Source organism: Protopterus annectens, chromosome 2.part0 (genome assembly GCF_019279795.1).
Source record: "Protopterus annectens isolate FY-2018-M chromosome 2.part0, PAN1.0, whole genome shotgun sequence".
Classification (NCBI taxonomy): Eukaryota; Metazoa; Chordata; order Ceratodontiformes; family Protopteridae; genus Protopterus; species Protopterus annectens.
The window spans coordinates 605,450,415-605,466,463 of record NC_056728.1 but is presented as its reverse complement, the minus strand read 5'-3'; the positions used below and the strand labels follow the sequence as shown (position 1 = coordinate 605,466,463).

Below are 16,049 nucleotides of genomic sequence, written 5' to 3'. Positions count from 1 at the left end.
CATCATCAATCATCTCTGACCCCTTTTTCCTATTTATAGATGGTTTTTAGGGTGACTTGTCAACTGCTGCACCTGTCTTGATGCAGAACCAGTCTCCTACAATTTTAGACTGTTATGCATCATGGTTGCAGGTTTTCTCTAATGCAATCCATCTATAAGCTTTGCTTCAGTTTCTCCTGTTGTTTTCTTCTTCTCTCTCACAAATCTGGTTCACCAAATAATCTTCATCTCTACTGTACATGTGACCCAACTCCCACATCTGGTGCCCTTGACCTTTTCCTGTAACTGGGCTACTTTGGCTTCTGCTCTGATGTCCTCATTTCTTCATCTGGGTCACAATTTGGATCCTACTACAGTACCTCTCTCAAGCACCTTACCTCCATCACCTCTGTCTTCCTCACCTGGAGTGCCTTCATAGCTAGGTCTCTGTGCCATACAAAAGCACTGGTTGCACCGCTGTTTTAAATATGTTACTGTTCTGCTTCTTTAACATTCTTCTGTCACTCTCACTGCCCTTAGCACCTTGTGTCAGGTTGCGGCAGGATCTTTTATTCCGTCTTTGATCACTTAATTCAGATTTTCCCTCTCCTCAACCACAGTTCCCAGATAGCTGAAGCTGTTAACATGTTTAACTACTTTTCCCTTCTGTCTCAAATTTCCACTTCTTCTGATTTCCCCCATTTGCTGCTGTGACCACTGTCTAGTCTTTATTCATCTTCAGCCCAAATGTCTTCCGTTTTGCATTCCATTCCCCTATCATTTAGTGACATTCCTGTTCAGAGTATATCTGCAATGCCATACAACAGCTTTGTTATCCTATCCCCTCCTACTTGTTTGCTAATGTAGTCTATCATTAGTATGAACAACAGTGGGTGCAGAGCTGAACCACTGACACACACCCACACCCACTGGCATTCCTCTGTAAGTCCAAACAATGTTTGTACATGCCTTTGTGTCCTTGTACATAGCCTGAACTAATTCTACTAAAGTTTCTTGGACTTAGAGCCATCACACAACTGTCTAAGTCAGCCATCTTGGCACCTTGTCATATAATTTCTCAGTATCTATTACTGCTCATGCAGACCTAGTCACCATTTCTGGCTTATCACACAACTATCTAAGTCAGCCATCTTGGCTCCTTGTCATATGATTTCTCAGTATCTAGGACTGCTCATGCAGACCTAGTTACCATTTCTGGCTTATCACACAGCTGTCTAAGTCAGCCATCTTGGCTCCTTACTAAAAAAATCTGTCTTGTTTAGCTCTTCCTTATGTAAGTTTTGCTCTTTGAAAAAAAAAAAAAGAAACAGTTTCCTTCACACTAAAACTCATCACGTATCTGATCAGAAATGTTTCAGTGCTTACTCTTTTCTAAACAATCTTTGTACCTGTGCAGGATGCTCATTTAAAGTTTATTTTACCCTTTCTAGTATATATATTTTATTAAAAGTGATAAAAAAGTAATCTGGGTACATACGTAGATATACCCAAGCATGCACCATATGGCAACAAAAATAAACAAAAGAAAATATTACTGACGGTGTTTTAGTAAAAAATGTCTATTCCATGATCATTAAGAGTCAGGACAAATTTTTTCTTTAAAGTCTGCCTCTCTTTCTTTCTCTCTCTATATATATATTTATTTATCTCCAGCTCCATTCCTCAGCATACATAGAGTGTGTTCTGAAGTTATCTTTACTTTTTTTTCTGCTTATATCTATTCCAGGTCTATTTTCTCATTTTCACTATTGACTGCATGCTTTTTAAAGAATATTCATATTTTCCTTGCCTTAATAGAGTTTCTGTGTATACGTTGTATTTCTACCACACATCAATTGTATCATGTTTCTAATGTTGTATGTTTATAAATGATCATGTTTCTACATCCTCTGTATGTTCAGATTGTGGCTGAAAAGTGTCTTTAGAGCTGTCTACTAACCCGGTTATCAAACAGTGCATAAAAATAATATGGTGAACCTGACTTTTCTCCTTTTTTAAGTGATAGATTAAGTAGCTTTCCACCCACCTGTCCAGAAACCTGACTTTTTTTCTGTTCCTCTTTCTCATACCAGTGCCTCCAATCCCAATAAGCTGAAACATTGAGCAGTTAAGCACCTCTTTTGCACTCCTTCGCCTGCTCCTTTCACAATGCCTATACCCTGTCTACCCAGCTTTCTAGAATGAGCATTCCAAAACAAGCACTTTAACTTAAGCATTTCCAAGGTAAACCTTCAGCATTGATAAATTCTTGTCATGCACTCCTATTTCATCAATATGTTGGTGTCATGATGTAACAATTTAAATACTTTACTTATAATTTGAGGTGGACTAATGCTGTCCAAATCTGGTTCTTATGCTTTGATGCCTGGAAAGCATCTGCTATACCCTCTTACCTTGTGTTGTATCAACTACCTTGTAATTTCAAGCTGTCTGAAGTCTGCCTCTAACATCAATATTCCATACTGGAAATTAGCTACCTACATTAAAGCAGTGCCATTTATTGGGTCAGTCATATCCCTGGAATATGTGCCATTAAATGTGACATCAAAATGCCTCCATTGCTTTTCATTTTGGTTCTAGAACCATGGAGGCAAGAACCAAGGAATCCTTTAAGGGAGAAAGACAAAAAGACAACATTATTTTACTTGTACCTACTTCCTTTTGCATCAGCCTTTATAAATATACAAACTAAGACTCAGAAGTCTCTGATGTGTTTACTTATCACTCATTCTTTATGTGACAAAAGGAGATACTGCCAGCCCAGCTATCTGGAATTTTGTAAATAATTGTATGTCATTTGTGAACATCAACATTATTCATATATCATAATTGTGTTGCAACTGTATTAGAATGGTATGTCATGTATATATCAAACTAGGATTGTACAGATGTGTGTTAAAAACGTATTTTGTAAAGTACTGAGCTTAAAGATGTGTCCACAGTGAGCCCTGCTGGAAGAGAGCAGAAATGTACATACACTATTGTAACTGTTTAAATGTATATATTTTAACAGTGGGAACTGGAATACAGGAGGTTAACTTCAGAAAAATAGCTGAAATTAAATTACTTTATGGCAGCTAGAGACAGAATTTCCATACTAGGCAACTTTCTGTATTTTATTTAGTGCAATGTAATTACTAGTCTTGAAAACATAAAAAAAATCCAATTGTTTTATGACTTCCAGCATCTGCCAGAGATCTGAGGTCTATATATTTTCACAAATAGATGCTAAATACTGCTAGTTTCCAGTGAGGGGTGGGGGCACCTGGGATAGAGTCAGATGACAAGAAATTATGTCATTCTGCAAGCTATCCCAACAGTAATATTTGAGATATTAATTTGAGAACTCTCTGAGAGAGAGAGAAAGAGAGAGAGAGAGAGAGAGAGAGAGAGAGAGAGAGACACAGAGAGAGAGAGAGAGCGTGCATTCTGTATTCTATCTTGGACCTGACAATAACTACAAGATCCATTCACCTCATCTGTCTTGCTCCTATAAGTAAGTTTCTAGGTATAGTAGCTGTCCTAGATTCAGTCAGAATGTAGTGAAGCATACTTTAGATGTTTTTCTTTCTTTATTTGAGACTGTCTTGCAATGTTTTATATAAAATCACAATTACGAAATATCCTTGGAACTACAATGACAAAAAAAAATGATGTCTTATTCTTATGTTCGCCAAACGTTTTTTATTCCACAATAGACAGCATAAAATCTCTTAGCACCTCGGCCACAACCAGCCTTTACAGACTAAAAATCTTATTCATCAGGTTCTCTTTTTATTTTTTAGGGAAATTTCACTTGATACAGAGAGCTGCATCTAGAAATACTGTGTGTGTACTCATCATCCTCCTAGTGTACGTCCCCCACTGGTGCCAGTGTTGAGGATTGAGGCTCTTTGACTACTGGTTCAGTGGTGGGTCATCAAACTTTATAAGGCTAGATCACCTCTTGTGATTGCTTGTTGCACAATTTGATATTTCACTGGGTAGATATCACAACCCATCCCCAGTGATGTAAAGATTTACCTGACTGATAATTATTCCCCTTCTTGCACCCAATTGGCCACTGTTTAATCTTTCCTTATAACTTGAGCCATACTAACTGTCCAGGACAACAGTTCTACATCTTTCTCAGAGTATAAAACCCAGTAGTTCAAATCAATTTACTTGGAGGTCAGCATTAGGTGCTAGGAAGGGGGGGGGGCTTGTTTGGTAATCCTGCAGACCCTCTTACTTTTCTCACCAACACTGCCACACCTCCTGACCATCCTTCATGCTATGAACTGCGTAGGTACAATAGGCCCATTGCTGCAAGCTGTATATCTGCAGTGCTATATGTGCTACCATTGCAGTGGGCTGAGCCTCTACCCTTACTTTCAGACTCAACCCCATCCCTGCCCTCTCTGTCAATCACCTCTGCCCCTAATCAAACACAGTTTTGTCTGAAATATAGTAAGAACTTAATCTCTATACCTCACTGGCCTAGAAGGTGTTCAAAAGTAATTTTTAAATGACATGTTTTCCATTTTCTCTCAGAGATCTGTGTACCATATTTCTGAGAGTCACACATATCTTCTATATGTGGGAGATGATAATCTATTGACACTGTTCATAAACTATTTTAAAGTTCAAGAGGAAGGGAGTCTTACATGTTTTTTTGTCCATGCAATGTCAGTACCCATGTAGTTGAAACACTGGAATGTCCTTCAGGGATCATTTACATTTAGGAGGCTTATGGTATTATACAGGAAGACTAGTTTGGATGGGTCTTTCTTGTAGTTTTTACTCAGTAGTTTGTGTGACCTTTTTACCTTTTTGTTTAGAAGCTAGCCACTCATGTAATTATGCAGCAAGTTAATTAGTTACAAGAGGTTCACAATATTAATAAATTGATGAAAGTAATTTATTGAAGTGGTGATTCTGAGTTAACATTTTGTCCTAATAAACCTGTTGCATTTAATCAATTTTGAAAATGATACTATATTTTGTTATGGAGGACTTTTTGTTCTCTAAAGTAATGTTGAAAAGAGTTATATTTTATGTTACTCTTTTTTCCTAAGGATGAGCCTACAACAGGAATGGACCCTAAAGCTCGACGTTTCCTATGGAATTGTATTCTTAGTGTCATCAAAGAGGGAAGATCTGTTATTTTAACCTCCCACAGGTATGGTTTATTTATCAACCATCTTTATGTTTTAAGATACTCACCACAGCAATTCTCAGAGCTCAAAAGTTTCTAACTCTGCCAGTAGGAAATACATGTAAAGTATCTCCAAATGCTTTAGTCTGTTGAGCTGCATTTTAATTTCGACATATATTTTATAATTTGCCTTACAAACCTGTCATTGCAATTTGCCTACAATGTTATTATCTTATCAGATGAATGATAATTTACTTCACTTTTCCTGAATATGACAGCTGCTTTCTAACCACATACCTGATAACTTCATTTTAACCACAGAATATAGGTTCATAGATAAGTACTAGGTAAGCTACCCTTGCAAACTATTTTAAGCTTAGCCAATCTCTCCAAAGGTGAGAATCAAACCCTGTACCTTGTGTCTGTGAGTTAAACGCAGACTACAGAATACAGACATAGACATACTCTGTACTACATAAAGTCACTTGTCTTATGTTATACCGTAACAATGCTTATGCCGTAACTATTATATTCCTTCAGTTAGTGGTGCCAAAAAACATATGTTGGATTAATGCTGTCACTATTAGCAACATATTTCATCTGACATTTCAGATGAGGTTACATGTTAACTCATTTTTTTCTACAAGACAAAACAATGAGTTCTTAAAACTAAATAATAGGATTATTTTGTTTCTTTGATGTAATATAAATCATTGTAATTATCTTGGGCCTAAATTCAAGCGTATTAGCAATTCTGTGCAAGTCTAGCCCACCCCTTCCCAGTAGTGATTTTATTAGTTACTGTATCAAGATAATTTATCACCGTGACATCAAACACTGACAGTGGTATTTGTCATGGTATTAAACCCCATAGTGGTAATACTGAAAAACTGAGTCAAAGTGACTGAGAAGTTAAAATGCTGATCTCATAATTATGCCAATGTTCAACAATTTTGCAAAGATCTTCAGCAAGTACCTTTTTAAATACTTTTCCTTATGACCTGACACAATAAAATGCATAAAAGTTAATTTAGTTCACTTTGGTTAGAAATCAAAACAGGGATATGTGAAATGACAGATGGCCCTCGTGTTCAATTTAAAATTACTGAGCTATTAATTTATGATCAAATTATTATAAATTTATTAGACAACAAGGGTGCACTTGTCAAATGCAAATGTTTAACTTCACTGACTTTTTAAAATATTGGCCCTGAGCTTTAAGTAACCCTGTTTTAGAGACCCAGTTTATGAACTAAAGTAGGAAAAGTTCAATACTTGTCAAGAAGTAACTTTGCAATGTGATTACTTATAATTGTAATAATGATGGTGCAATTGTTCCTGACATAGGAACCAATAAGAAGAATGAAACTGAAAAGAAAAGTTATAACACATTAGTGATTCCAGAAGAAATGAAGATTTATATACTTGGCAGTTTGCAGTAGCTGTTAGCCAAATTTTCAAAATTCTTTTAGTAGATCCAGTCTGTATAGGCAGCACAGAGGGAGAAGCTCAGAATATGACTCAAACAACCTGGGTTGGATTAGTGCCTCAGGAACCTAAAGCAAAGGAAGAGAAGGATGAACGTTCCCACCCTGGGAAGAGAGGGTGCTCACTTAGAACAGATTTTTTGGCTTATTTATTTGTTTACTTTTATTTATTGACATTTGTTGACCAGGTTTGTCCAGCTGGGTCAAAGACCCATTTTCAGTGGAGACCCGAGGAGAAAAGCTCCAGTTACATACAGTAATCTATACACAAAAATTGATTTTACAAATACATATCACTTGCAGTTTGACCTATAATACATACAAATTGCAGTTTGAAATACAAATACATAGAAATTTATGATTAGATCAGTAGATATACACACAACAGTGGTAATAACCCCACCCCCTTTTTTGTTTGTTATTAATAGCAGTTATGAAGTGATGTAGTACTGTGCATGCAGAAGGTATTAAGAGGTAGATTAAAATGCTAAGGCAAATAGGAGGAGAAAATGTAGATAATTTTAGAAGAAATGGATAAAGGATAGTAGTGGAGTTAGGTAGGGTCATGACAAGTACAGGTTCTGGTGTTAAGTAAGTGAAGTCTGGGTTCTTTCTTAAAGTGTATAGGGTGGGTGATGGAGCGTATCTGTGTTGGAAGACTATTCCAAGCTTGGGATACAGGGGATTTGTACAGTAGTTTACCAATAGTTTTCTTTGGTTGGCAAATGTCAAGGAGTTGCTGGTTAGAGGTGCGGCGTGTGTGAGTGGGAGTATAGGTGGATACTAAGGAGGAGAGAGCAGGGCAGGAGGATGGTTTGTGTAGTATGCAGTGAGTGATTTGAAATTGTGATAGAAGGAGTTGTTGTGGAAGTTCAAGCCATTATAGAGAGATGAGTGCCAGGCAATGGTGTGAGTTATAAGGAAAGCTTGTGATAAATCTTGCTATTTTGTGGTAAGTTTGTTGGAGTTTGGGTAGGGTAGTGGACTGAATGTTAGTTGGGATTGGGGTGGCAGAGAGAAGGGAGGGGAGAAGAAGAGCCTGTACCAGGGAGAGTCTAGCATTAGAGGTCAAGAATTTACGGTTTTGATAGAGCGTACCCAATTTTTGTTGTCTTTTTTATACTTTGATGGATATGCAGGTTAAATTTAAGCTCATCAGTGATGGCACCTAGAAACTTTGTGTGGGAGTCAGGTTGTATGGTGGTGTTGTTGGAGGATGTGATGAGAAAGGTAGATTTATGGTGAGAGAGAGAACGAGGGAAGAATAGCAGGAGTTTTTTTTTTTTTTTGGGATTCAAGATGAGTAGATTATCAGACAGTGACTTTTCAATGGATAGAAAGGTGTCCTGTGTAAGAGTGTGAAGGTCAGAGATATTGCTGGAAGTGCTGATAAGAGTAGAGTCATCAGCATATTGAATTAGAGGAGATTGTTTGCAGGAAGTATGAAGTTAATTTGTAAAGATAGTGAACAGGAGGGGACTCAAGATGGAACCTTGGTGTACCCCGGTTGTAACTGGGAGGTAGGGTGAGCAGGAAACTCTATCAAACCTATTCTTTTGTGCTGGCCAGAGCATTCCATCTGATGTCAACCATTTAGGGAACTTTGGTGTGGCATGGTATGGATGTCCATTGCATGACTTATCCACAGAGTGCTGCTGGTCTGGAAGGGGGTGGGAAATTACAACAAAAGCACTCCTTAACTAGAGTATGGCACTGTCCCAGCCATATCCCTCTCCTCACCAGTCCTGAATATGGGATTGAGTTAATCTGGAAAGGCTAAGTTAGACTTTGGAAACAAGGACAAGCTATGGAAGTAACTGATGGTCAGCTGCAAGGAATCAAAACATTTGCAAACAAAATTCTCATCTTAGATCATTCTAATAAATGGCAGCATCAACTGCAATTTATCATACAAGATAGTTGCAGAGTTAAGGGTCTGAAACTATATTCTCGAGCAAAAATACACAATAAAGCAATGAAAGTGTCATGGTTTATAACACAACGCTATAAACAGTATGTTGCAAGCTGGACCAAAATATTATAAAAAGTAATTAAATTGTAAGGTTTTGACCCTTCAGTGAAATGTTAAACTACATATTTAAAAACAGCAAATTTGTTTCTATGCAACTTTCTCAATACATACTTGACTTTTAAGTTTTAGATGCTGTAGACAGTTTCAGAGTGCAGGTCTGTTGGACTCTATGCTATGTACCGAATGTGGAAAATAAAGACTTATTATTGCAAGGATTACATAAAGGTGATTGAAAGAGCCATGTACTGTTTTTTAAGCACAATATGTAACTAAATTTTAAAGGAATAGATATGTGACTAGGAAGAACTGGATAGCACCGTTTATTTTTATATTATGGGAGTCGATTCAGGGAATGAAAACAATGTGAATAAACAGGGCCATCTGTTATTAAAGTGACTATTATTATTATTATGAAACTGCGGCTGGAAGCTTATTGAAAGAAAGGATTGCTTTATTACAGGTACTGAAAAGCGGAAATTAGACATCTAGATATGTCCTTATTAAGGGATTTACAGGTCAAGTGTAGTTAAAAGGCATGCAGTTCAGGAGAACATTAATAAGCCTAGCCCAGTTTCCCAGTTAACCCAAAGCACTGTTTTGGTAAAGTGACTTGCTCAAGGTCACATATTAGGTAAGCAAAGGCTGAGAGAATCAAACCCAGCACTAAAGGAAGTAACTTGTCAACAGTTCACAGCCCAATGCTCTGTGTCAGCTGCCAGAATAAAGTTAACTGCTATGGAAATGCTAGGGATTAAACCCAGGACCATGAGCTCTGCCACTTAACTACATCGCCTGACTATTTACTTTAACAAAACTAAATAACCAAAGGTTTGGGTCTAGCTGAAGGATACCTTAGGTGTATAGCTTATTACAGTATTTATTTATTTAATCTTATAGAGTCTCACTGGGAGTTCATAGGAATACTGATTTAATTTCAAGGACCAGTCCTTATTTTTATTTATTTATTTTATTTGTCAAGTGACAAAAAGCACCATGCACCCTTTTCACTCATGCTGCTTGACCAAAGTAGAGTGCACATCACTAGATGAAAGCACACAAGTGCAACAAAAATGATACCAGGTACAGATACATCATACAACATAATAAATAACTTTATCATTTTGCATAGCCACAGCCATCATAAACAGATGACTAATAACTTTGTACAAATATGTAAATATTCCAGCATCTTGAAATATGGGACTTTTTTTCTTGTATGTTTATGCCTCCTCAGCTCACTCACCAGTGAGCCTTCTCAGATGCACAACAGCTCTAATTCAACAGGGAATATCATCCTTTCAGACTCACCAGGGTAATATGGTTCAGAGGGCTGTTATCCAGGCAGACACTGGAAGATTTGCATTCTCACTGGTATCTTGACCATGACAGCATTTTTTTAGCCCTTGGTCACCTCCTGGTGGTGCTGTGCCCTTCGTTGTCACCACAGGGGCTGCCTGTTTTCCTGTATGTCTTTGCATACTCACTTCTTCACATGTGCAACAGGAAGCTGTCATTACTTGCTTGGGGAGCCACAGTGCACTCCCCTTCTGACCAACTGTTGCTTTCATCATTGTGTGGGACCTCTGTTGTACTGCAATGGAGTGGCAGATGCAGTCAGCTGGGAACCATCACTCTCTCTCTTCTAGGACTGGCATCCTACCTAACAGCCTGCCAGTTGCTCAACTACTATTCAAAACTCAGTTTCTAGCTTGTAGTCATGGCTTTATCCACCACCCACCCCCATGCCTCCAGGGGCTCCTGAAATGTAGGGCATCAGGGCTTGACCAGTGGGATTGATCAGCTTCAGAGTCATGGGAATACCTAGTAGGAGTAAGGTCAAATGAAACAAATACTTTGATTTTGTAAGTGTGCTTCACCAGTGGGAGAACAATGCCCTGGTGCACAATGCCTGTCACTCATAAATAGGATATTATTTGTCTTTTTGTTTTTGCATTGGTCTCCCAAAAATTCAGTAATGCGCTTCTCCCAGTCAAAAGATATATGTATTGAAACTGCTTCTTAGCATCTATTATTTGCATTTGTCAGCCTGAACAGGCCATGCACTGGTTTAATGTACACTGCAGGCTACACCTGCCACTGAAGTATTTTTCTCTTGCATTATGATATCGTCATTGACTTAACATTGCAGAACATTAATAATGATCATGAATGATGATGGTCTACCCTGTAATTAATATATTTCATTGAGCTTACTAAAATTTGCATGTGTGCACACATAATATTGGGTCTGCTTATACTTTTCAATGAACACAGTCATTGTGTACATTGACAAGTAAAAAATGTCAGAAAAATATTAATATACAAAGGTACAGCATGGTCCCAGGTGGATAGTTTGTTTCTGCATTTCATATCAGATGTGGCATTATCACCCTACCTTCAGGCAAACACCGAGCCAATTGTAAACATAATGTTTATAGAACATTATTTATTTCTGAGTCCTGTAACAGCTGTGATTCAAATGTGATAAAGTGGAAATCATAAATATGAAATCTGAGCTTTGAGAATAACAACAGATATGAGAAGTCAATAGCTTGTATGGTCATTTCGCTGGCTGGTTTTCTCATCCGTTTGTTTTGTTGGCACTTGCTAGTGATGTATATATTTATAATATGTATACCATAATTACAAATAATGAAATTCATTTCACTTGACTGGGGATGTACGGCTCAAAGACTATTTCACAAGGGCCAGATAACCATGCAGAACTTCTGGTATTTTGTATTCGAATTTGCTGCATGGCTGTATAATGTTTTTTTTTTTGTTATTCTAAAGAGATTTTGTGGACAAAAGCCCACACTGAAAATAATAATAGTGAAAGATCTATTTAGTTGTCTGCTTCTGAACACATTGTATCTTAAGAACTTATCACTGAATAATTAAAATTTATCCATAAATAATAGTATACACTCTGCCCTGCGTGTTGTAGGCTGCAAGTCAAACTCGGCCTTCTACAGAACATGCAGCTCTACTCAGCTCTACTTATGTGAACATGTCTTGAATGTGGATGAAGAATTCATCAGAAAGGGGCAACGGTGCTAAATAATTTAAATAAAAATAAGGACGTAGTTCCTCATTTGCTTCCTTTTCTAATGGGGAGCAGAGAGGAAGGAATCCAAACATATCATTGCTTCAGAATATATAATAAATGCACAGAGTCAAGAATCTTTAGTAGGTAACATGTTTCTTTTGCACATATGTATTGTAAAGAATATTGCATTAATTGCCAGAGCAGAACCCAGAAAGTTTGTTATAAGCCTTGCATTCTGAGTATATATGTATGTAAATTACTGTATCTAACAAACTTTATATTACTTTATTTTATATTACTTGTTGCAGTCATTTGATTGCCACAGTGCAAACAAAATCAGTAGTAAAAACCCAACAAAGTTATTTGATGTAATTTATCTCTAACTAGTAAATCCAATGGCTTTAAAATATTACAAAGGAAAACTAAAGTCTAGCAATGAGTAATCTGATATGTTATATTTCTTATGACATTAACTAGGTGTTTAATAGGTCAAATATAAGCAACATTCTGCTGGTAAAATGAACACCTATCTTACACTAAAATATCAGTGTTAGATTAAAGCAAGTACCATGTACAGTAAAAATACACTACTACATATTCTGTAAAGCTAAAATGATCTACAGACAAACCATGTGCATTCACGTGGGGATACATAACACAACTATACATTAGTTGAATAGATTTTATGCCTAGCATTAAGAAAAATATAAAAAAGGGAAGCAGAAGTCATAAGTTTTTAAATCTTGTGAAAATCAATGTAAAACAGTAAAACAATGGTATATACTTATCATTGATCTACATAAACTCAGAAAACAAGATGGAAAGAACCGCATTATTATTGGGCTAGCTAGAAGCATGGTGCTTGTGTTTTCATTTCCTGTATTAGTTATAATGCACTATGTTTAAATCACCAAACTGTGGCATTCTCACTTTACCTTCAGGCAAACACTGAGACAATGGCAAATGTTATGTTTATAGAACAATATTTATTTATTTTTTTATATTTCTTTTTTTTAGTTATTAATTATTAATCAATTACCATAAAGAAATATAACATTTAAAATTCACACATAGTTGCTGGATTCAATAAACTCCATGTAGGCTTTGTGCAAAGCCTACACAGAGTTTACATGTTTGCATGGTGAGTAGCAGCGCTAATTACATATTCATTCTGCATATCATGTTTAAATTTAAACAAGCCCGGTTTCCTGGCTGACAGCAGGGTTGCCAGCCAGGAAACTGTGTAAAGCAACATGGATAGCATCAGCTGTATAGACCTGTTTACCTATGAGTAAACTAGGTCTGTGGAATTGTGCAGAATTCTACAATGATTACCAGGGTTAATAATACAGCAATGTATATGATTCAAACACATTAAAAGATAGTGTATACAGTGCAGAGTATTGTGGAATACCATTTCAGGCATTCTAAACAAAAGTTGTGTAAATGATCTGTAATGGTACGTGGGCTGCCATTTAAAATAAACAGTCATGGGAAGTGCATATATTAAATAGGGACACGCAGATGAGTTGTAGGAATAAACACAGGGAAATACGACAGGTGAAACATTGTAATGTATAACAGATGAGGGCATGCAAATGGAAGACAGTTGCAGCAGGAACACTAATCACATATCGAGATGGTACAGTACAGACTACACAGTAAAAATGTGAATTAAGTGACTGTCAGCGAAGGTGACATAATAATGGAGAAGATGTCTTTGTGATATAAGCATCCTGACATGAACAATGGAGAGGACATCTATCACGGATGTTATATACAATCAGGGGTTGGTGCATACTGTGAAACCATGCAAAGTGATTTGGTTGAATATGACAGTCATGTCAGCAGAGGTGTCCAACAAGTGGGACACAGTTACAGGCTCATGGACAACAGTAAACAGAAGCATGCACAACCATGGACAATATCAGAATAATACCACTGGTAATCCCATGTCTCTGACGTAACATACGTGATTCTGAGTGATCATAGATGGTTCTGCATGAACACACTTGTACAACTATTAAGACATATCAGCAATCTATGAGGGAAATCAAGCACATCATCCTGACACTGAAACATCTGCTGGAGGTTTTAGGAGGGACACTGCTATACCTGTATGTGACATTATGATCAATCCAGGCTAACTGACTGGTGTGCATGGCATATATATATGGCACAATCAACACTGTCACAAATGTAACCCATATCATCAATGTTGTTAAACAGCGATTTTGTGCACTGTGTGCATCACCAGAACAGATACTACGCATGCATCTGGTATAACACCTTGATGGAGGTTCTGCACCATCAGACAGTAATGTTTATGCAACAAAAATTATACCTAGGCATGACCAATAAGATGTGAGGCAGTTCAGTGTGGCAAAGGTGTTACACTTCAGTTACACATCACAGATGTGTAGTGTGATACATGAAGAAGGGTGCATTGTACTCAGTTATTGGTATGATGAAGGTTGTGAACTATGTAGGTAGTATGGCCTTTGACATGGATGTCCTGTACATATTCAGTAGTTGTGTTAAATACAAGGGAGTAGTCGCCACTGTGGCCACATATACCATCTAACCCAGGACAGAGGTCACATACCCCTTTGTCTGCTTATAGGGGTGTGATACCTACATTATCACTGGGTTGTGCATTTGTTTTCATAACGTAACAAATCCCTCCCATGTTTTTGTTTCACCTCATGTGTTGTCATGGCTGTGGAAGTAACCTTTGGTGTATGTTGATACTGTCTGTATTATACTAATATCACACTTGGCGTCAATGATTGCTTACAATCTGTAGTCTTCCAGACAGCTGTTTGGACACAGGATGTGTATGTCATTCTTGACGTCTGTGACTTAAATAATGGACAGGAAAGGACCTAACACACAGCCCTGATGTACAGACCTGATCATTGGACTTGAGTTATAGGTCACTTCACACATTTCAACATATTTAGATGCCACGTATGTGATCCAGTGGTTTACCCACTTGGTGATATAGGTGCTTATGGCCACATCTGACAGTGTTGAGTGAATACCTAAGTGTGGATTTGTGTCAAATGCCTTGACCTGGTCAAGTTCCACAGAATGATAGTGTTGTCATCATGCATGCCCTCAGTGGCCTCTTTGAGGACATCTAGCAGACATGGATATAGCATTAACAACTCACACATGTCTTTTGCACACAGCCGGGATATTACCAGTGTCCATTTCGAAAAGGTCCATGATTACATGTTGGTCTACCTAACAGATGAGGAGAGTCAGTATGTGTCTATGTATGCATGCATCAGGTGATGTCTCCCCCAACTCAGATGGAGGCATGTTGATGTACCCCCTTCTATGGGAACATCTTTCTTCTGGAGGGTGTTTTGAATTGTGTTTCCAACTGTGTTAGGTAGGTGTATGTTCTGAGTCACACTATAGGAGATCTGTGATATTGTCATTGCCTATTGATTCTTTGTGATAGGCCTGGATAAAGGTAACACAGTGCCTACTGCCTATCTTGATCTGGCCTAGGGTTTGGACACAATCTGCTACTCAGTTATTATTGATAAACTCTCCCAGCTGGGGATTAACCTTTATGTCACTAGATGGTTAACCAACTGGCTCACTGAATGAACACATACTGTGAAAGTTGGTGAATCAACCTCCACCATTAGAGCTGTCACCACTGACGTACCCCAAATGCTGAGCCCTTCACTGTTTAGAATCTATTTCTTGACAGCCCAGGCTAAAGTATACGGCTGTTGCCTTACCAGGTTTGCTGATTTTTGCATCTTGGGTGCAATCATTAGAGAACACCAATGATGTTAACATATTGGAGGAGGGGCTAACACAAACAAATTATTGCTCCAAAGCCACACAGTCTACAAAGAAATGCAAAAATTTGTCATTATGTTTGCCTTCTGCAAAGTGGAATTAACTGCTAATTCCAACATTGACAACAGCCCCCATGCTCAAACGCAGTGGTGCAAGAACTGGCAACACATGTAGATAGTAATCTGAACTTCAACCACTAAGTTTCCACAGCAGTATGAAAAGGCTACATCGTGCAACTCTAAGTCAGGCTATCACTTCCAGATATGAGGATGTTCACTGTACTCAGCCATCATCATAACACTAATAGAGTATAATGCTCCCTTTTTCATGTACCTCACCAGACCCAGCAGCAGCTGGAGAGATGAGAGCGATTTCTCACCCAGAAAATACAGGGTTTACAAACCATGCCATGATGTATGTGGATAGACTGAAAGCCCTGTCACTGTAATTTGTATTGTATAGGATGAGGTGACCTGTGACTGACCTACAGGCCATTCTCTGACCCTGCTTTGATGGAAA

At 37.8% G+C, this 16,049-nt stretch overlaps 1 protein-coding gene across 1 annotated transcript in view; it reads left to right on the top strand.

The window, feature by feature from the left end:
* Positions 1–16,049, top strand: part of LOC122792759 (phospholipid-transporting ATPase ABCA1-like) — a 2,266,772-nt gene that overhangs the window by 2,122,108 nt on the left and 128,615 nt on the right. Inside the window, exon 45 of the mRNA XM_044060333.1 lies at positions 5,058–5,161. Within this exon, the coding sequence (XP_043916268.1) occupies positions 5,058–5,161 (104 nt within the window). The remainder of the gene's footprint in view (positions 1–5,057; positions 5,162–16,049) is intronic.